The following is a 22,637-nucleotide window of genomic DNA, read 5'->3' as shown; positions in this document are numbered from 1 at the left end:
CCCAGGCTCAGCCCAGAGCCCCCTTCTACACTGTGAACCCTTTGGCCCCAGCCCAGAGCCTGCACCCCCCTCTCCCAGCCTGGTGAAAGTGAGTGAGGGTGGGAGAGAGCAAGTGATGGAGAGAGGATGGAGGAGTGAGTGGGGCGGGCCTCAGGGAAAGGGCAGGGTAGATCAGGGGTTGCCCTTAAATTCAAAAAGTGATAATGACCTAGGCATAAAAAGGTTGGAGTCCACTGCTCTATCACCTCCCCTAGCGCCCTATACTCCTTCCTCCAGCCACTCTATCCCCACCCACCTCTCTATGCTCCTCCCTCCAGCCCCTCTATCTCCCCCAGCTCTCTATGCTCCTCCTTCTAGCCGCTCTATCCCCACCCACCTCTCTATGCTCCTCCCTCCAGCCTCTCTATCCCCACCCGCCTCTCTATGCTCCTCCCTCCAGCCCCTCTATGCTCCTCCCTCCAGCCCCTCTATCTCCCCTAGCGACCTATACTCCTTCCTCCAGCCTCTCTATCCCCACCCACCTCTCTATGTTCCTCCCCACGCTCCTCCCTCCAGCCCTTCTATTCCCTCCCCAAGTGCCCTATGCTCCTCCTTCCCGCCCCTCTATCCCCCAGCTCTCTATGCTCCTCCTTCTAGCCGCTCTATCCCCACCCACCTCTCTATGCTCCTCCCTCCAGCCTCTCTATCCCCACCCGCCTCTCTATGCTCCTCCCTCCAGCCCCTCTATCTCCCCCAGCTCTCTATGCTCCTCCCTCCAGCCCCTCTATCTCCCCCAGCTCTCTATGCTCCTCCCTCCAGCCGCTCTATCCCCACCCGCCTCTCTATGCTCCTCCCTCCAGCCGCTCTATCCCCCCGCTCTCTGTTTCCCCTCTATCCCCCTCCCCGGCTCTTTGCGCTCCTCCTCCCCTCCGGTCCCTGTGCTCGCTGCTTCTTCCTCTCTATGATCTGCTCGTCTAGAGCCTGTGCGCCCCTCGGGCCCGGCCCTGGCTAGCGGACTGGGGCCGTTTCCGGGGCGGGGCCCAGGCTGGCGCGGGGGTAGAAGCCGCTGGAGCATGACAAGGTACCGGGGCGGGGGAGTCGGAGCTCGGGAAAGGTTCGGTTGAGCGCGGTGTCCCCCGGGTCGGGGGCAGCGGGTAGATGTCAGGGCGGGGGGTAGGCACAGGGCTGGGGATAGAGGTTGTAGGGCTGACCGGGGGGGCAGCGGGTAGATGTCAGGGCGGGGGGTAGGCACAAGGCTGGGGATAGAGGTTGTAGGGCTGACCGGGGGGCAGCGGGTAGATGTCAGGGGGCTGGCACAGGGCTGGGGATAGAGGTTGTAGGGCTGACCCCAGGGGCAGCGGGTAGATGTCGGGGGGCTGGCACAGGGCTGGGGATAGAGGTTGTAGGGCTGACCGGGGGGGCAGCGGGTAGATGTCAGGGGGCTGGCACAGGGCTGGGGATAGAGGTTGTAGGGCTGACCCCAGGGGCAGCGGGTAGATGTCGGGGGGCTGGCACAGGGCTGGGGATAGAGGTTGTAGGGCTGACCTGGGGGGCAGCGGGTAGATGTTGGGGGGCTGGCACAGGGCTGGGGATAGAGGTTGTAGGGCTGACCGGGGGGGCAGCGGGTAGATGTCAGGGGGCTGGCACAGGGCTGGAGATAGAGGTTGTAGGGCTGACCGGGGGGCAGCGGGTAGATGTCAGGGGGCTGGCACAGGGCTGGGGGTAGAGGTTGTAGGGCTGACCTAGGGACAGTGGGTAAATGTCGGGGGGCTGGTGACTGTAGTTGATACAGTACTGGGGGTAGAGGTCAGGCCGTAGGGGCAGTTCCTGTAGGGCTGGCCCTGTCGGGCTGGACATGGTGCCCCTGGGTGGGCTCTGTGGGTCTGGAGGGGTTTGGCATGGTCCCTAGGGAATAGAGTATGGGGGTAGGTTCAGTAATCCAACTGTCATGATCCTAGGGAGGGGAGGTATGGGCGGGTCCTGACATAGTGGGGGGGTGCATGGATGGGGTTTGAGATTGTGAAGCAGTAGGGCTGGCATGGTGTCTAGAGGTGTGTGAGGTCTGAGGGGTGCTGACATGCTCCCTGGGGAGGTGGGGTATAACCTGAAGGCTCTGACAGTGGTGAAGGTGTGGAGGGTTGGGAGGCATAGTTTCTGGATGTGAAGTCTGAGAGATCCCACGTGGTGTCTAGGGGAAGGTGGTAAGATGTCTGAACGGTCTAGGGCAGTGACTGAGGTACCTGTGGGGAGAGGACCATACTAGGGATTAACCCAGTACCCATGATGGGCAAGAAGCATCCTGGAATGGTGTAAGCAGCCATGTGATGTCCGGATGATATTTCCCATTGGCACTGGAAAGGATTTTTCTCACATGTCCCTCTTACTCTGCCTCATGTAGATGCTGGAAACTTCCCCTTACTCCCTCCCCCCCATGGTGGAACTAATGCACCTCCCTGCTCCTCATCTGCACTGGGGGATGGGATGGGTGCTACAATGGGATTTTTTTTTTTTTTTTCCTATTCATGGTATTACAAAAGTTCCTAGTGCTTTTTCACTATAAGGAGGACACTTGCAAATCTGACACTGCTTTCTGTCCAGTAGATAGATCACTTGATGATTGCCTGTTCTGTTCATCCACTCTGAAGCTCCTGGCACTGGCCACTGTCAGAAGACAGGATACTGGGCTAGACGGACCTTTGGTCTGACCCAGTATGGCCATTCTTACGTAAACCCTTGCCATCAATATATAGTGGAAATTCATAAAATCTAAAAAAACACACAACAAATTCTACCACAAGCAGAGTTTTTACCTTGAGAAGGGAGAAGTGCGAGAGATTCCATGAAGTCTAATAGGGATTTTGCTGTTGCTATTGACTTCACGTGAAAAGTGCTGTTACTGTGGTAGTGGGTGGCAATATAAAACTCTAAGATAGACATGTTTCGGAGACTCCTTCATCACAAGATGATAGGAACACCAATCCCATCTCAAATTCATTGACTAATAGTCATCCACTTTTACCAAATTTTAGACACATAGCAAATGTTGTGTTTGGTGGATTATTTTTTTGTCTTTTGGTAATTGAAATAAATATAATTAAATCCAGATTCTGTATCAAAATGCCCTCGTTTAGTTTGGAAAACTGCCATTTCAAAGCTGTTCTGGGTTGTAATAATTTTGGCCTGTGGCTAAATGTCAGTTGGGTTTTGGCATGTCAGCCATCCAGAAAGAACTTGTGAATCTAAACACTTGCATAATCTAGAATTTTTTGAGAAATAATGGAAGACTCATGTTCCCAGTTATCTTGCCACTTTCACTGTCAGTCACTAAACTCATTTATGAATGAGAGTCCCATGAACAATGTGATGTCTCTGTGCATCTAGTTTCTAGGATGTATCCCTGGACTTTTGTTTGTGATCAGTTAGGGGGTCTGGGTCGAGTCTGGCAGTGATCATAGTTAAATTTTTCTCTCTTTCTAGAATGCACATGATTGGGGTTTGCACTGCTTCCCTGGGCTCACTTGGGCTTATGCGGTTTTTTGGTGTGCCCTGGTCATGGAGTCTGGCAGCCACACTGGGCGTTTACATTGGCAGTGGAGGATGGAGGTTTCTCCGTATCATCTTTAAGACGGCTCTGAGGGATCTCTTGTAAGTGTTGCTTTGCGGGCCTTCATCTTATTCTGTAATGTGTTGGTTTTGTGTTTCCATAAAATAACCTTTCACTACTAGCAATAAATTTGTATCTATTTCAACTCTAACAACTTGCATTAGCAGCATAGCAGGGGAATTATGACCTAGAGTGTTGGAAATATACCTACGAAGACTATAATGTTTCTGGACCCTAGCTGAAACCTTTCCACCTTCTAATTCCTGAAATGTTTGGAAAGGTGCTTAGAGTAAGAACTTATAATAAATTGGTTTTGTGTCATTAAGCTTGACCGCTTCAAGGTTTAATTTGCAGTTAGAGTTTTTTTTGTTTGTCTGCCCTTTATGTGAGGGGAAGTGAATTGTGGCTTGAAAGGCTTAGTTTATCTAGGAACACCGATAAGTTGAATGGCTCAGAATGAGGACTTGCCTTAAGGAAATGTTCTGATTGTGAAATGTAACAAGACGTTTGTAAAACATTTGTTAAAGTGTGTGGAAAGTGTTACAGAAGCAAAGTATCTTGTTCCTGCTAAAGTTTAAGGGACAGTCAGTCAAGATTAAGTTTATAGATTTTAAAAAATAATTTGTGATTTAGACATCAGTCTCTAGTCTCTCCCCTACCTCCTGGGGCAGCCAGAGACTCTGTAATTAGTGTCTCACTTAGTTCTGTGCCTCTTGGGCTTCTGTGAGGGAACGCCTTTGTTCTAAAGGATTTAGGGCTCTTGTGATCACCAGAGACTGCCTAGCTTTACTGTGGCTGTCACTGGACTTTGAAGGACTGTTTCCTCCTGATTGCATGGCAAGTGAGGAATAATGGCAGAAAATAAATAGAGAGAATAAAGCCCCTTCAGAATGTGAAAAGGGTAGCTAACAAGTGAAAAGGCTCTTCTGTTCTGTCTCTGGCACAGCTCAGTATAGGGTCACCATGAAAGGCCAGCTCAGTCTCACAAAATGCCTGCAGCTTGTTTCTCAAACAACTCCCTCCCCCATCCTATGGCTTTGCTGACCAGGGTTCCTGCTGTTGACAGTCATGGGGATGTAAGACTTTTACGGTGCTGATAATAAATAACCTTTCAACTTTTGGGGGCTTCTTGCAAACTCCTGTTGCACAACTATTTCCTATTTGATGATAGAGAAAATACAGCCACCACCTTCCCCCCCTTTAGGAAAGTAGGGTCCAGGTGGGTATTCTCATTTGAGTGTTGATGCTATGGTAGTATGTTTTAGCATATTTAATTCTCTGTCTATTGAGAAATTACAACAAGTATGGAAATTGAGACAGACCATGAGTGTCTTCAACAGAAACAAAACAATATAAGTGTGAAGAATCCAGAGTTAGATTTTAGGAAATGAATTCCTGCCCCATAACCGATGTAATAGAAACTAGAGAAATCAGAAAAGACCACTCCTTTCCTTGTGAGACTATTTCAGGGTCTAGTAGATTTCAGTCTGTGGATTTTCAGTTACTCAGCCTAAATTTTTCATCTGTTCATTTTATCCATTAACTTCTAGTTATACTCCCTCATAAATCCTAAACAATCTCTTCCCTCACCCCCCTTAGTGTTTGCTTCCTCTAGTTATTTGTAGACTATTGTTTTATCTTCTCCCTCCCCCACAGTCTTCATTTGGCAGCATTAAGAGACCACCTCTCACCACCATTCCTGGAACAGTTTAGGGGTTTGAATGGTAAGAAGATGCATATGAAGAGTAATACACTGGAGGTTTTTCTCTGACAAGAAACAACGTCCCCAATCACAATTGTATGGCTTTTCTACATGGGAAGTCTGCCTCTGTTCTGTTAAAGCTCCGATTATGAGTTAATGATACATGTCCAAGCTGTGGTTTTGTTTTTAAACTTTCTTTATGGAATTATGGAAATACTTTTGTGTGTTCCAACAGGATCTGCAAATTACTAAGCTTATAACATAATACTAGAACAGTGCAAAGCATGTTCTGACAGGCAAGCGTTGTTCTAAAACAAAATGTATTTGCAATTATTTCCTTGTTGAGAAAGCAGGCTCCCCGTTTTCCAGTCCCCCTAAATGAAATCCTTAAAATAAGGATCTGTAATATAGTCTCATCCATGTCTTTTTTTTAATTTGGTTAAGGTATTCAAATTAAATTTGCTGTGGATTATGTGTGTGGGGTCTGTGTGTATCTAAGTGTCTAAAGAGGCTCGCTGTGGTGCTCTCTCTCTCTCCAACATAACAGAAATATAGCCAGCAATCATTGTTCTGTGTAGGACAGCAGTGGTCCAAACTTCCAATTAGAGAACACTGCTTTAGCTGGCTCAGGCCAATAGCCTATGAGTCAGACTCCTCTGTCTAATGTGTGTTTTTCTTTCTTTATGGAAGACTGGCCTTAGGATCCGGAGGCATCTCTGAGAGAAACTTTAGAGTCCCATTATGAACTCAGACTTTGTCTACACTAGCACTTTTGTCAGCAAAACTTTTGTTGGTGAGGGGTGTGAAAAAACACACCCCTGACTGACATAAGTTACGCTGACAAAAATGCTTGTGTGGACAGTGCTATGTCGGCAGGAGGCCGCTCGTTGGGGTTGGTTTAATTATACTGGCAGGAGAGCTCTCTCCTGCTGTCAAAAAGTGGCTATGTGGGAGACCTTACAGCGGCACAGCTGTAGCGGTGCAGCTGTAAGGTCTGTAGTGTAGACACAGCCTCAGTGTTTATCCTGATAAAAAAATCTCCCACTTTATTGGCATCCAACATAACAAAGAGAAATAGACAAATCAGACCAAAGAAGTCTTGGGGCTTGAGGTCAAATAAAACTGGTACATAAATATATACCATGTTCCCATCAGCTGTAACCAATAGAGATTTTTATTTTGTGCTGTTATGCATCCTCCTAATTTTGTAGGGATATGTCATGGCTCACTAGATTTTTGCCATCACTAGACGAGAACTGAGAGGTCGGATATAGAGTGATCGCTTTGTGAAAAGTGTTCACCTATAGATGATATGGTGTTGGTCTTTTATAATTTTTCTGTGAGTTCATTCCAGAGTGTAGTGATTGTCTCATTTCACCCACATAGTTGCTGGGGCATTTCATGCACTGACCTCTCAGTCCTCATCCTCAAAGGAAACCTGCACAACACCTACAGAAGAGGAGCCTGGGAACTTAAATTCTTTACTTTGCTAGACACCAAAAATCCTGGACTCAATAGACACACAGGATTTATGATTTATTACAACAATCTATAATCCACTAACTCCCCCACACACACTTCCCCTGACCCCTTCCTCTCTATGACTGGAAAGGTGTTAACTGGCCACTTCACCTTTAAAGGTCCCTTGAAGTGTGTTAACTCCGTATGCTAAACAAACTGTTCCACCTTGCGTTTAGCTATGACACTTGGAGTACGTTTCCCAGACCTGAGGAAGAGCCGTGTAAGCTTGTCTCTCTCACCAACAGAAGTTGGTCCAATAAAAGATATTACTTCTCCCATCTTGTCTCTCTGATTAGTCTATTCACTTTCACTTTGAAGTTGCAGGAGAAGCCTTGGGGACAGCAGAGGCCCAGAAACTGTAGGAACATGGCACTGCAGTGGTTCACATTTGTAAGTGCTGAACTATAAGGGCTAGAAAGAAACTTGCTTTATTTAACAATAAACCTTAGATTTTGCAGAAATTAATAGATTGGGGCTCCCAACTCTCCAGGGAAAGATTATTCCCCCTTCCCCCCCCCTTCGGTGTGTGAGTGAAATTTTCAAGCCGCATACAGCAGTGTAGAAGCATGAGTCAAAATATATTGGACTGTATGTTAAACCATGTGAGGTGTGTTGTACTTTCTGCTAGAATTATGACTTTCCTCTCCTTGCTGCAGTGGCCTCTCGGTGCTGATACGAGTCAAGTATGAGTTGCGAAAGCATCAGCGAACCAAAAACACTATTCCAAAGATCTTCCACGATGTCGTCTGCAGGCACCCTGACAAAGTGGCTCTGATCTATGAGGCCAGTGATGAGAAATGGACGTTCCGGCAGCTGGATGAGTATTCCAATGCTGTAGCTAACTTCTTCTACCAGCAGGGGTTCCGTCTGGGTGATGTCATTGCCATCTTCATGGAGAGCCGTCCCGAGTTTGTGGGCCTCTGGCTTGGGATGGCAAAAGTTGGTATTGAGGCAGCTCTCATTAACTTCAATTTGCGTCTGGATTCTTTGGTTTACTGTGTGACAACCTCAGGGGCAAAGGCTGTGATCTTTGGAGGAGAGCTGGCTGCAGGTGAGACACCTGAGAGTTGGCACACATTAAGGACTAACTCCTGAAGTTCTTACTTAGTCCTGATTGAGGCAAGCTCTCACTGAAGTTAGTAGTAGTTCTGAGTAAGGACTTAGGGCATGTTTCCTAGAAAGGTTCCTTTCCTCCCTCATTTGGGTTTCACTGGGAACAGAATGGGAAAACTGAGTCACTGCTGATCAGTTACTAAAGGGGGAGAAGTCTGTAACATGATGGATAAGAGTAGTATTGTGGATACGTGACCAGATGTCCCGTTTTTAAAGGGACAGTCCGTTTTTTTTGGACTTATATAGGCGCCTGTTATCCCCCATCCCCCGTCCCATTTTTTTCACAGTTTCTATCTGGTCACCCTAATTGTGGGTAGCTCCAAATGTTACTTCTGCTCTTAAGTCAGTGTCTTCCTGGTATTGAGTTGCCCAGGACTGAGTTCATTAGTTAGGTGTGGTCTCCTTGGAGCTGTAAAGAGGATTAGAAACTCTGCATGCCAGAAGTTCTGCATCTGTGCACAGAGAGAAAAGGAAGGTTATCTGTAATGTTAGGTGTATTCATTTCCTATCCTGTTGTATTTTTATAATCTCTGGTTAACTTCACATTGTGTGTCCTCTACGCCAGTGATTCTCAAGTGCAGCACCAAGGACTTCGTATGCAGCCTCCACGACTTTTGGGGGGCACGAAACTTTTTTTAAAAATACTTTGACATACTTCATAATAACTGTAACTTTTGTGGTATTAATAGTAAATACTCCTTACATCGAAAAGGTTTATTATTTTATTTACATGACACTTCCAAATAACCACATGATTAGCGTGTCACTAGTATAATTTTAACTGTCAAAAACTGCAGCCATTGTGAATTTGCAGCAAAAATTCATTTGAGAACCACTCTTCTACACAATGAGTTTAAGTATATGGACTGGACACTGTTCTTTATATTGGACATAGTGCATTATATTGCTGTTGACCTAAACTTTCTTCCACAGTTTATTAACATATCTAATTTGGGGATTCTGAATGTATCTTTGAACCACTGGCCTTGAAATCCTTCTAGACTGCTGAGCTGCAGCTCATGTGACAAAAATGGATAAAAAGATAATTTTGCCTAAATTTGCAGTAAGGTCTCATGTTGGATCTAGGATACTGAGGTCATGGTAATTTGAGCATTACTTGGATAGGTATCTCAGTAGGTCTCTGGCTTTTCTGGTCTTGGCATTGCAGATGTCTTATTAGATGCAAAGAAAGAATTAGTCAGTATTGACAATGTTGTTATTGTGGCCCAGACTGTTGTGCTTGTTGTAACCGAGGTAGTTGTGTTTTGCAGCGATATCGGAAGTGAATGGGATGCTGGGCAAGAACATGGTGAAGTTCTGCTCTGGAGATTTTAACCCAGACTCTGTCCCTGTGGAGACTAAATACCTTGATCCTCTGCTGAGTACTGCATTGAAATCTCCTCCAGATCAGATTGCAGCCAAAGGTTTAGATGGTAAGTTTCTCAGTGAGCTTATTTTCCTGTGATGAATGTATAAGTGTGAGACCTGGAACTCAAGGAGTCCTTCCTTTGGGACATGGTAATGACTGAATGGGCAACTAAGCAAGCAGTGAAGGAGAGAGTAATCCTAGCCCAACTTTGAACCACCATGTATAAAAGAGAAAAGTGAGGCTAAAAGTTGGCAAAAGGCAGCATCCTAACTGTAATATATTCTGGGTGAATATCTGTCACTGGAGTTCATTGGCTTCCTAAGGTTTCCTAGGTTTTGAGAATGGATATATTTTACTAACTGAGAGAAGGAGAGTGCTGTTACCCATGACCCTCAACTCCAATCACTTTCATCTGGATCTGGTACCAGTAATAGAGGAAGGACTTTCTATAACTGTGTGTGTGTCTAAAAAATCAAGAGAAACCAGATGAGTAGCCTGCTCGTATTTAGGAAAGGTGAAGAAGGGTTTTCCTATTTATAGAGATTCCCTCAATTTTCCCCTAATATGTAGGCTGTGTGGTTTGGTTTCATTACTAATGACCTCACCCCTCTCTCTTTTTTTTTTAATTCTCTTGTGGAGAAGAGGAGAAAAGAAAGAAAGGGAACTGGCTAGATAGTAGTGTTTCATGTTTAATAGAATCAGAAATAGGCTATATTACACCTGTGAGATGAGTAACACTGTTGGTGAGTGTGTTCCTCCCATTTTAGTAACTGTTACTGTAGGACAGTGGTTCCCAAACTGGGGTTCGTGAAATGTTACAGGGGGTTCTCTGGAAAAAATTCCCTAATGGCGACAGAGCTGTCCCTAGGGACCCTGGGCAGCCCAGGGCTAGCAGCCTGGACTTCCAAGAGCTAAGCAGATCAAAGCAAGCAGATCTCTTGCACTGAGGAGATTTTAAACTTCAAGACTCCTTATAAGAAATTGAAAGGGAGGTGGGTATTTTTTGCTGTTTTTAAAATTAAATTGGCAGCTAGTATTGTTCTTCATAATAATTTAAAAAACAAATTTAAGCTTTGTTGTAACATGCGGTGTTTGCCTGGACTGCTCAAGGCCTGAATACTTGTGTAGGAGGAACTCTTTGAGTTGGCTTCTTAAATACCTTCCTGCTGTTTCACATCTGATACTCCTTGATGAAACATAGGAGCCTTGTCTTACTACAGGCTTATTCAAAGTGATACAAGCTACGAAAGTGAGATCTTGGAAGAGTATTGCCATTTTAATAATGTAATAAAAATACTGTAATGATTAATAAGTGATAGTGTGTAATAAACATGTCATAAAAACAAATTTTATATTTCCAAGATCACTGCTTTTATAATTTATACTCAGGTAAAGGAGAAAATCCCTGGAAATATTAATTTTTAGGAGGGGGTTTGTGAGACTTGACATTTTAGTCAAAGGAATTCACAGGTTGGGTTAGGTTTAGGGTTCCACTGTATGCATCCGTTGAAGTGGGTTTTAGCCCACAAAAGCTTATGCTCAGATAAATGTGTTAGTCTCTAAGGTGCCACAAGTACTCCTGTTCTTTTTGACTAACATGGCGGCTACTCTGAAATCTCCCCAGTAGCATCTGATTCAGGCAGTTGGCCTAATGCCAAGGCAATTTGGAGAAGAAAAGTGCATGCCCTTAGGGCCCTGCATTCTTGATTCAAAGATTAGAATTGAGGTTGTCTTTCACCCTCTGTTTTTATGGGTGAAGTTTACTGGCATCAAGGGTTCTCTCTGCTAGGGCTGTAATGTGGCTTCTGTGCCAACAATATCAGTTTACCCTCTCCTGTGCCAGCACTAGATCAAAGCAGTCACTCGTGATCAGCAGATCACTGATAGAAGCAAAGCTAAAACCTAGCCTGCACAGAAAAAGGGATTAAACAGCTGAAGAGAATCTGTCATATGCCTGGCTCGTGTTTCTGTTCTCCAGATCGGCTCTTCTATATCTACACATCTGGCACGACAGGAATGCCAAAGGCTGCCATTGTGGTGCACAGCAGGTGAGGAGCTGAAGAGAAGCTGCTCTTCATTCAGTGATACTCAGGCTATGGCTACACTTGCAGATGTAGAGCACTGGGAGTTAAACCAGCCCTAGGAGATGACAGCAGGGAAAGCGCTGCCGTGCGTTCACACTGTCAGCTGCAAGCGCAGTGGCGTGGCCACATTAGCAGCTCTTGCAATGCCACAGAGAGCAGTGCATTGTGATAGCTATCCCAGTGTGCAAGTGGCTGCAGCGTGCTTTTCAAATGGGGGAGTGGGGTGGAGTGTTTATGTGGGAGAGAGTGTGTTTTGGGGGGGCAGAGAGTGTGTCAGCATGCTGTCTTGTAAGTTCAAACAGTGGCGGGGGAAGGGGGAAACCCCGACATCAGCCGCCATCGTCTGTCTGTCTGTCTCTCTTTCTCACGCGCGTGCACACACACCTGCCTCTGCAGCAGGAGCATTCCACAGTAATGGTTTGCTTTGTGTCTCAGAGCAGATAAGAGTGCTGTCAGAAACAGAGCTTTGAAAGGGGATATATGCATGCCTGCAGCCGAGTTCAAAACAATGATCAGAGTGGCCACTTGACTTCAAGGGATTATGGGACGTTTCTGGAGGCCAATCACAGTGCAGTAATGCAACATGTTGTCCACACTGACACCCTGGCGTTTCAGCCAGGGTGCAGCAAGCTCTATGCCTCTCGTGGAGATGCATTACCGGGGGTGTTCCAGCCACGGAGTCCAGGTGCTCTACATGCCTTGCCAGCGTGGACACTTCAGGCGTTAGGGCGCCCAAGGCTGATTTAATGCGCTCTAACTTGCAAGTGTAGCCAAGCCCTCAGTGCTGTGTTCATTTCCATTCCTTAACATCCCTTGTGTTCTTGCAGGTACTACCGCATAGCTGCCTTTGGGTACTATGCCTACAGAATGCGCCCTGAGGATATCCTCTACAACTGCCTGCCACTCTATCATTCCGCAGGTATGCTTCCTCCTCAGAAAGCAAAGGTTCACAGTATTGCTGCCTATCCCAATGCCCAGGTGGCTTCTGGTGCTGTTGAGGACCTTCAAGTATTGTTGTAAATGAATTTATCCAAAGTGATTGAAGCCAGAGCCAGCACTGATATCCTGCCCTGCTTTGTCTTCCAGGTAACATCATGGGAGTCGGACAGTGTCTAATCCATGGCCTCACTGTGGTGATTAGGAAGAAGTTCTCAGCCAGTCGCTTTTGGGATGATTGTACAAAATACAAATGCACAGTAAGCAGTGTCTTGAATTCTGCCATGTTTCTGCAGCCTGGAGTATATGGGAGCAAACTAATTTGGGCAGTGGGATTATTTCTAGCTTCAGCAGGGAATCTCCAGGTATCAGCTCTGACTTTTCCCTGCCATCCACCTCAAGCATTCAACTGCAAGCCCTTTTACTTCTCCAGCTAGCATCACACCTCAGCTCCACCACCACTCCTGAGACTTTAGCCTGTAAGCCCTTCATTGCCAAATCTGTGATGCTTCCAGGTCCTGATGACTACAGGAGACAAAGACAAGAAGTGGAATCTGGGTTTCCCACCTGACGATATAGAGCATGCTTACTAACCCGCTGGACTAACATCAATCAGTCTAACATCTTTAGCCAGTCCATTCCTAAATGAGCAAAAGAGGAATATCCGGAAATATGGTGCATAGAGATGAAGTGGTAAATTCTGCCCCGAACTTCACAATTCCAATGAGCTTAACTTGCCACTGGAGTTTTATCTATAGTCCTGTTAAAATACAATATAGAAAAATGAATGATAAGATTCATAACCTCCATATAGATATAAAATATGAGCACACCAGTAGTCCCTTCCCAGCCCTAACACCTCTGACTTTTGCAATAATGCAATTAGTAATACACACGTGTAGTAACTTCAAACATTCTTTGGAGCTAGACAGTCAGAGAATGGGTTGCTGGCACATGAAGAGGAGTCATCTGGAATCTCTCAGCTCTTGGAGAGTTTCTTACTTGACAGAAAGCCTGTTCCAGATGTCTATTTTGAGGTCTGTGTGGAAGCTTGAGAGAAGCTAAATCCTGGCTTTAAACACGACTATCTGTCTTCTAATAGCAGGCAGATCTACTACAGGAGGATCTTCTGCTTGATACGTAGCGTGACAGGCACAATACGGGGAGGACTGGACTGATCACAAGTCTTCTTTCTCCTCCCCCATTGGCATTGCTCTTATGTATCTCAGAGGCTGGTATTGAAAGTTCTATGTTTATTGCCCATGGCTCCAGATGCTTGTTCTGAACCACTTTTAACTGCATTCTGACCCAAAAAAGCAGCATTCCCATGAGCCCCTGCTCTTAAAAGGACCTTCTGATTAGGAGCAGCCCATTTTTGGACAGGCATGAGCTTCGCTGGAGTTCAGGATAACAACTGTAGGGGAGGAGCACAGCAGGTTCCTCCAGGGGTGAGGAGAGAGGGGCTTATCTGAGATCCTCTGATGCAAACTATGGTTAGAGGAAGCAGAACAGGACTTTCTGGGATGAGGCCAGCCAAGACTGCTCAGCAGCAGCTGCAAGAAGGGGAGGTACGTGCAGGGTCTTTGGACACCAGTATTGTTAGCACACTGCACTTGATTTGAACTCTGGGTATTATTTCCCCTCTGCTGATTGGTTGTTGGTCCAACCTCCATTCCCCACCCTTCTTGGCAGTCCCTCTACTGCCAGCCTTGCCACTTCCCCACCCTCTGTGCTCTTCTCCATCCTTCCCTCCCTACCACACATTATCCCCCTTCCTTCCATTTCTGCATGGCCTTAGTCATATTAACTCCTTTCCTTGCTCCACACCATGACCCATAATAAATATTCAGGAAATGGCACTAGCACTGTGCCCCCATCACCCTAGTCACTTTGCTTGCATGCAGTACCCCTCTCCTCACTCCTTGTCATCGTCTTCTGTCTGTTTAGAGTGTAAGCACTTTGGGGCACAGACTGTTATTTTATATTTGTGCAGTACCCAGCAGAAGGATACCCAATTGTAATTAAGCCTTCTGGACATTACCACAATAATGGAGGTGCTGAGATAGCGGCATTATTTATGGGATTACCTTTCTATATCCATATGTTTCAGCTGTTCCCAGGGCATCATAAAGGTCTCGTGGAGACTGATTTATATTTGTGTTTGCTTCCTCAGATTATTCAATATATTGGGGAGATCTGCAGGTATCTTCTGAACCAGCCAGTACGGGAGGCAGAAGCACAACATCACGTGCGACTTGCAGTGGGAAATGGATTGAGACCCACAATATGGGAAGACTTTACAAGGCGCTTCAGAATTAAACAGATTGGGGAGTTCTATGGAGCCACAGAGTGTAATTGCAGCATTGCTAACTTGGATGGAAAGGTGTGCAGTGGGTGGCTACAGTGCAAGGGGAGAAATGTATAGTAAGAAGGATACAGTACAGAGGGAGATGTACTTTCTGCCTGTTTTCTTGGCTGCTTTGCACAGTGTCTTTTGGGACCCTATCACTGGGCTGCAGGGAGCTAAATCTGTGATTGTTTTTATCTGCGCCACTTTTACAGGACAAATTCTCATCTTGGTGGTGGTGGGGGATGATTTCCTTTTTTAATAGGGAATGATTAGAAAATTCCCACCCACACCTTTTTTAGGAGAAGGTAGACAGCCAGATATAACAAGGAACAGGCAACTCAGAGGCTAAATGATTAATTTTAGCCCTTCACTTCCTCATGTGTCTTGGGCCATCTCTTGAAAGGTTGGAGCCTGTGGTTTCAACAGCCGGATTTTGCCCAATGTTTATCCCATTCGCTTGGTGAAGGTAAATGAAGACACCATGGAGCTGATCCGCGACTCTAGTGGGCTCTGCATCCCCTGCTGCCCAGGTAAATGTTACTGTGTACACCAAGTTCTCAAAGCTTTAACTGTTCTACAAGAATACCAGATGGGCATTAGCTGGTTCAAGGAACGAGTAATGGGATATGAAGCCTTTCACTTCCAGGTCTCTGCTTCAAAAGTAGCCCAGCTCAACAAAATATATCATACAGCAATATAGTAACTTGCATTAAGTCTGTGTTGCAAAAACTGCCAGCACAATGGCCAAACTTGTTAGCAGTTGTGATCTCATGGGGTCTTCTCCTGTTTTTTCTAGGGGAGCCAGGCCTTCTTGTGGGTAGAATAAACCAGCAGGACCCCTTGCGCAGGTTTGATGGCTATGTCAATGAGAGTGCCACCAATAAGAAGATAGCATGCAATGTGTTCCAAAAAGGGGACCGGGCATACCTTTCAGGTACTGTCAGAACAAGTGCTGGCTTCATCAGTGTTAGACACAGATATGTTTCAGTCACTGGACAGGGGAAATGGCTCTTAGAGCTCCCAGGGTTTAATCAGCTCTTTGTAGAGGCTGACAAGAAATCTTACCTTAGGGTTTTGTTCTGCTGCCATCTGTGTAGTATTCTAGATTCAGTATAGAATGTATGAACTAGAAACAGAAAACCCATAGAGATGGAGTCTCTCTACCCCACCCCTTATTGCTTTAGCTTTTCTCTCTTGTTTCTTTCCCTCATCCTGTTCCAGCTGCAGATCCTGTAGGCACTGGGGAAATGGCCACTGATTTAGCTCCACACCCTTGGGAGGTAGGTAGGAATAGTCTTCTCTTTAACTGCATGTGCTGGACCTAGATGGCATATTCAAGGGCTGAAAGGCAGGGCCTAGTGTTGCTTAATCAAGTACTGAGATTGATTGTGGCTTCTCTTCCCCACAGGAGACGTGTTAGTGATGGATGAACTTGGTTACATGTACTTCAAAGACCGTAGTGGGGACACATTTCGGTGGCGAGGGGAAAATGTCTCCACCACAGAAGTAGAGGGAATCCTGAGTCACATCCTCAGTCAAACGGATGTTGCCGTGTATGGAGTGGAGGTACCAGGTAACTAGAGACCTAGAACTCCCACGATTCAGGGGGGAGGCAAGTCAGGCAGATATACAAATTTTGTATCTTATTCCCCAGGACAATTTGAAATTGACCATCTCTGCTGGAGTAGGGTGCCCCAAAATGGGGGAAGGTAGGCAGGGCAACAGAGGGGTCTGATTTGGCCAGCACTCATCATGAACAGTGAAATGAAGGCCCCAGGGATAATTCACTAATCAGTACTTGTAACTTATGCTGCTGTTGGTGAGATCAGTACACATGGGGGAAAGGTGTGATCGTTAGTGGTTGAATCCAACTAAGAAGCAATCTGTCTGGGTGCCCAGAGAGCTCTGATCTCCAGATAATTCAGCTCAGTGTTGGAGTGTTTAGTGCATGCTTTCCACCTTGGTTTATAATGACTTATTCTTAAAAAGAAAGAGCTTGTTTAAGGATGAGAAATAGGAAGGAGGAGACTCGTGTGTTTGATGTCTCAGCCTGTATATAGATTGTGCTCAGCAGAAATTCTTGGTGAAAGTAATCTTCAGGATTCCATGGAGACTCCTGTTTGATTCCATACAGAAACATGCATCTTGGTATAATCCCCAGGGGAGTGGGGATGGGGTTGGAGGGATGCTTGTCACTGGGCTCACTTTGGGAGCTGCCACTCCAATGCTGAGAGACTTGTCTGCTGTATCTCCCAATAGCTGTCAGTCATGTTACCTGGGTCCCTGGTGTGAGGAACTGATACAGAACAAAATGAGCCTTTATAAAACATAAATAAATGGCTCTTAAATTCTCTGGGCACAAATAAAGGGTCTGGAGAAAGTTACACTAAGCAAGAGGAAAAGTCCCTTTATGAAAAGGGAAACTGTGTTTCAAGCAAGTGTCTGGTTGGAAAGTTCCCATTAAAAGGCTGTTCAGTCTCCTTGGTTTTATTGCAAACTGAGTTTGGGTGGAGGAGGAAGCTTAACAAGATGGAGTTGGATTAGCTTTCTGAGATAAGGACATTGTGACCTTACCTTTGACTGAGGAGGGCTGGAAGTGGTTTCCTTCCAAGTCCATCAGAATTGCAAGGAGTTCCCTACCACAATGGTTAAAGCATGGTACCTCTTTCATGCTGCCCTCACTTGCAACTGAGGGAGAAAAGGGTAAGGTTCAGGTGGGTATCTGTATTTACACCTGTACCCAGTGTCTAAAGTCCAATCCAGCACCATTCTCTCTGTCCTGTACACTCTTGAGTTCTGCTGTTTTATTTCAGGGGTTGAAGGGAAAGCTGGAATGGCAGCAATAGCAGATCCAAAAGCGAAACTGAGTCCTAATGCTTTGTATCAGGAGCTACAGAAGGTACTGCCTCCCTATGCACGGCCCATCTTTCTTCGTCTCCTGCCTCAAGTTGACACCACAGGTACTGATGGGTCACTTGCAAGTTCTTTTCTTGTTAGCAATGCATGTGTCAATAACCTTCAGACCCCAGAGTTCAGCTCAAACTTGGAAAGTGTCAAAGTTGCCACTTGCTTAATTGTACTGTGTAGCAATAAGAAACCTGCACTTAGTCAGATGGTTTTATTTGGAGTTAATTGGCAGCTGCCATGGGTCGGTCTGTCTGTATTTCTTTCATGGATTACTTGTGATTCTGCTGGATTTTGCACATGAGTGAAATAATGTCTGTAGTTGAATTTTATACAGGAGAATAGCTGGACCAAGGCCATTAACTGAAGAGACCTTTGCAGAGGAAAAGATTTTTGTGCTTTCTAACACTTGTTCTGAGTTCAGTGCTGTGGTGTAGGCCAGCTCTATATATGGGTTAGTGGGAGCCGTTTGCCAGCAGTAGAGCACTTGGGAATATAAATGTAGCTATCTATCAAACAATCTAAAGGGTCCTTGTAATCTGCTGAAGGCTTTCGCAACTCCCTCGCTCAGTGATACTCAGACTGCGGCTCGTGAGCTGCAAGTGGCTCTTTAATGTGTCTCCTGCAGCTCTTTGCAGCACATTAAAACACAGTGTGATTTTAATTATTAGCCAGTCAGGATGCTTTTACTATGTTATCAACTTCATTTTCTGTGAGAATAACATATACCCACATACATACCCGGGGTGGCCAAACTTACTGACACTGAGCCACGTGCGATAATCTTCAGAAATTCGAGAGCTGGGCTTCAGCCCCATAGGGCGCACCTGCCAAGGCTCGGGGCTTCGGCCCTGCGCCTGCTGAAACCCCAAGTCCTGGCAGGCGCCTCCTGTGGGGAAGAAGCCCTGAGACTACCCTCCCCGCAGAGCAGAAGCCCCCAGATTCCTCCCAACCTAGTCTGGTAAGTGGAGAATGGAGTGAGGGTGTGGGGAGCTCTGAGCCGCACTTTAACTGTAAAAGAATTGCATGAGGCTCCCAAGCCACGGTTTGGCCACCCCGCTATATACACTAAATATTGCCACTGTTATACTGTTTAAATATGACCAGTACTATAGTAAATGAAACAATGAATTCACACGACTGTGGCTCTTTTGGGTAATATTGATTGCTGATTTGGCTCCTGAACCACTGAGGTCCGAGTATAATTGCCCTAGCCACTCCATCTTGCACAGAATATTTAATACCCGATCATTTGCCCTCATTCATGCTGGAGATTTTGCAAACATTCACGCTTTCTCATACGGTGACTAACTGCCTGGTCAGCTGATTAAACAGCTTTAGAGGTGGCTGTTGTCTCTTTTCCAGGAGGATTCTTTTTTAGTCTTCTGAAGAAGTGGAAGCAAGAAATTACATAGCTCACACATAGTAAATATCAACCAACTCTAGATGGCAGAAATGACAGACCAGTATGACACAAGATCTATAATTGAGATTTTGAAATAGTTACAAACCTGAATAAAAGCCTTTATTAATTATTAGACAGAAGCTACATGAACTTTCAAAAAGAAAATTATATGGCAGAAATTTCACCACTGTGCAGCAACTACCAGCCCCATCAAAAGGCTGATCTTCCTGGTGCATCTCAGCCTTATTCTAAGGGATGTGCTGTCAGTCTTTGCAGCCAGGAAGATGTTGGTTAGATTTTCAACATGACAGCTAAAGACTGACCTTGTAATTAAAGCATCAGGGTTCCCACCTCCACTCTTTCCACATACCATAATCTCTAAAGCAGCAAATAGGTTTAACTGAGCCACTGAACTCCTCAAAACATTGCCAGTTGGATTCAGTGCTATAGACAGCACTTACAGGAATCCAAATTTTACATTTTTACAACACCTGCAATATATTGCATGTTGCATCATGAGGTTCTTTTTACAAACATGAACAATGCCTCACAATGTCCCTGTAATGAAGGTTTGGGCTATAGCAGTGGTCCCCAAACTTTTTTGTCTGCGTGCCCCTCCCCTTACCTAGTCTCTGTCTCCCCCTCTCTCCCCCTCCCCCCCGGTTGGGAGCTAGGCCTCGGCCAGGAGCGGGGCCAGTGCTGCAGATGGGGGTGGGGCCAGAGTGGAGCTGGGGGCAGGGCGGAGCTGGGTGGCACTCTCCACCCACTGTGGGGGCTGGCCCAGGCTCCACCATGCCACCCCCCTGAACATTCCTCCATGTCCCCCTCAGGGGTGCATGCCCCACAGTTTGGTGACCACTGGCTTAGGTCAAGAACACAGTACAGGATCTGTGCAATTTCAATTGTGCGTTGTCAGAGGTTGAAGAAACAATACCTATGGTGTTTGTAGCACATATACCATGAATGGATTGTGATTTGTCTTTTGTACTGATCCCAAGGGATCTAGGGCCTGATTCATCCCATCTCATACCAGCCAGTAGAGTTACTTCTGATGTATGGTGGTGAGAAGTACCTGGCTTCTAGGTTTAACACCAATAACAAGTAGTGTGTTGGTCACATTTATCTTCCTAACTCTGTTTCCATGGGTTTCCAGCTCTGAAAATTTTCACTTTAGTGTTTTTTTCTCTTTTCCAAGGCACATTCAAAATCCAGAAAACCCGTTTACAAAGAGAAGGATTTGACCCTCATCAAACATCAGACCGGTTATATTTTCTCGATCTAAAGTTGGGAAAATATGTTCCATTGGATGAATGCCTCTTTGAGAGGATCCGTGCCAGAAAGGTCGCTCTGTGATCTGGTCTGGGATGTGTGTCTTGCAGGAAACGCTGCTGACTAGTTTAAGAAGGGATCCTGCCTGTGAAAGTGAGGGATTCCTGCTAGATAAATAGTGCAAGGTCCTCGTGCAATGCATCGGCAACTATGACAAATTCATTGGGGTTTAGGATGTTGTCCTCACATGACTTAAGCACATTAATTTGTGACGTATTCCTATCCTGGGCATAGACATGCTATTTCTCTACTGTTCTTTATCTAGAGATATTTTTTTCTCTTTGTAACCACTACAAACTGAGGAACTCTGTGCAACATGGGAAGTGTTTATGGTCTGAATTATTTATTGTAACATCCTGAGGATGTAACTGAACAGAAATGCTATGCCCTGAGCAGGTTTCCTTCTGCTTTCTCTCTCAACTTTATGTTGCTATCTATAGACCTTTAGTTAGTAGCATGTTTGCTTCAGGTAGAGACTTTGATTGTCCCACCTTGCATTTCTTTTTCTTAACTACACATCTAAGATTCGCTGTAGTGGGAAGTCTTGCTCTAAAGTGTCTATCATTCATTTGCCTAAGGTATTCTGTTTGTACAATGGGGCCTAGCACAATGGAATCCTGGTCCATGACTGGGGCTCTAAGCATTATGATAATAAATAATAATAGGATTGGGAATTAATCAGATTGTTGACCACTGGAGTGCAGTCTCTCTGAATCTTCACAAACTGTGGTCTGCAGAATAAACAGGTTGTTAATTCACTGAAGAAAGTTGATTGGGTGTAAATGGCTAAAAAGCATAATTTTTTAGGGCACAGGGTCACTGCCTAGGGACATTGTTCGCTGGCATAATGTATTTAAACTTGTTACTGGACTAGGCGACAATGAGGTAAATGGCTGGTCTTGACAGAGGAGTCGCATGGTAATGTTACACCTTTTAATGCTAATGTGAGGTCTTAGGAAATGTTAATTTTAATGCTGCTGTATTTTCTTTAATTTTATTTTTATATCTACTGGTAGTTTTATCTTTAAATTGTGCTGCCATCTGCTGGAAATGAGTGGCAATTGTTGAACACCAATGAAGGCCACATGACAAGGCAAATCAGAACATAATCATTTTAATGTCTGCTCCAATCTCCATTAGAATTTTATCTTCTGTTTTAATGTGGGCAAGTCCATTAACAGACATTTCCAGATGTACTTGTTTTCCTGGTGCTTTTGCCACAATTAGAACTAAATGTAACTCTTAAAATTGGAGAATTAAAGGGATTGACCTTCACAGGTGTATGTGTGTCTGCTGTGCTTCCACCTGTCCTAACAATGGATTATTTTCTCATTTTAATTGTGTAGTCTTGAGCAGCTGGTCATTCCCTTATTTTGGAGGCATTTGAATTTACCATATCAGATAATGGCAGCTACTGCTGGTGTATCCAGCCATGTGATGCCTTAAGGAACTTTCAGTGGACTAGTACTTTTTATGCAATTTATACTGGAAGGACCATATTCTGTTGCACCCTGTGCAGTTCCAATTACAGTACTTCGATGACACTACATGGAGCATAAGAAAAAATTTCATTCTGCCCTTTCTCTGGTGGAGTTAATGCTTCATCTAAAATATTTTTATAAAGTTTTGCGGATGCTTTTGAAACACATTGTTTTAATGTTTAATGGACCATTATCAATGGTTTAAATACTGATTTTTATTTTTATTTTTAAATCTGGAATGTGCCTTTTATCAGGACAGACATTAAAGAAAGTCATTCATGGTAAGAATGAACCTAGTTAACTGGAACTATAATATGCTCAAAAACAAAATGAGGGAGTCTGCAGTTTGGGAACTGAGCTCACCAGCCACAGGCTATCACTTTAAATATACTAAAGTTTCTTGTAGTTTAAAGGATGTCATGTATTGACTAATTAAACTTTGAAAAACAATTTTGTTTTAAAACTGATCACTATATTGTCTAACTATTATTTGTTTTTACCAAACTCAGAAATAAAAACGAACACATTAAAACAAACTTAGAAATGAATGAAAGTTACTTATTCTATTTGGTGTGATGGGCTGTTCTGTACCAGAAAATCCAATCCATGAAATTAACTACTTTATTACTGTTTATAACTGAAGAAGGAAGAGTGGAGGTGAGAGGAGTTCAAAGCGATAGCCCTGAAAGATGATTTTTGATTACAATATTTTGGATAGATTGAGGGGGATGAGAAGAGAGGGTGAGAGCAGATGCACGTGGGGTAGGGGACTTGATATGTCTGGATAGGGGAGGTGCAGTCCTTCTTGAGGAACTATTCACTGCCTCAGAGGGACCCTGTGGGTGGCACTGGCCCTTTCT

The 22,637-nt window shown here is 45.0% G+C and overlaps 1 protein-coding gene across 4 annotated transcripts; it reads left to right on the top strand.

Moving 5' to 3' along the window:
* Nucleotides 1-841: 841 nt before the first annotated feature.
* Nucleotides 842-22,317, top strand: SLC27A1 (solute carrier family 27 member 1). Of its 4 annotated transcripts, none has more exons than XM_034792028.1 (13): nt 842-1,060; nt 3,457-3,624; nt 7,463-7,857; nt 9,191-9,352; nt 11,267-11,336; nt 12,200-12,291; nt 12,459-12,568; nt 14,482-14,691; nt 15,062-15,188; nt 15,455-15,592; nt 16,067-16,231; nt 17,472-17,618; nt 20,163-22,317. In XM_034792028.1, exons 1-13 carry the CDS (start codon nt 1,053-1,055, stop codon nt 20,318-20,320), a joined length of 1,950 nt encoding a protein of 649 aa, XP_034647919.1. In that variant the 5' UTR covers nt 842-1,052; the 3' UTR covers nt 20,321-22,317. The 4 variants fall into 4 exon arrangements, with proteins under 4 accessions (XP_034647919.1, XP_034647921.1, XP_034647920.1 ...); XM_034792030.1 differs by having other exon boundaries at nt 948-1,093; XM_034792027.1 differs by lacking the exon at nt 842-1,060 and adding an exon at nt 2,064-2,288.
* The last annotated feature ends 320 nt before the right edge of the window (nt 22,318-22,637 follow it).

Source organism: Trachemys scripta, chromosome 16 (assembly GCF_013100865.1).
Source record: "Trachemys scripta elegans isolate TJP31775 chromosome 16, CAS_Tse_1.0, whole genome shotgun sequence".
Classification (NCBI taxonomy): Eukaryota; Metazoa; Chordata; order Testudines; family Emydidae; genus Trachemys; species Trachemys scripta.
This window is presented reverse-complemented; position numbering and strand designations above follow the sequence as displayed.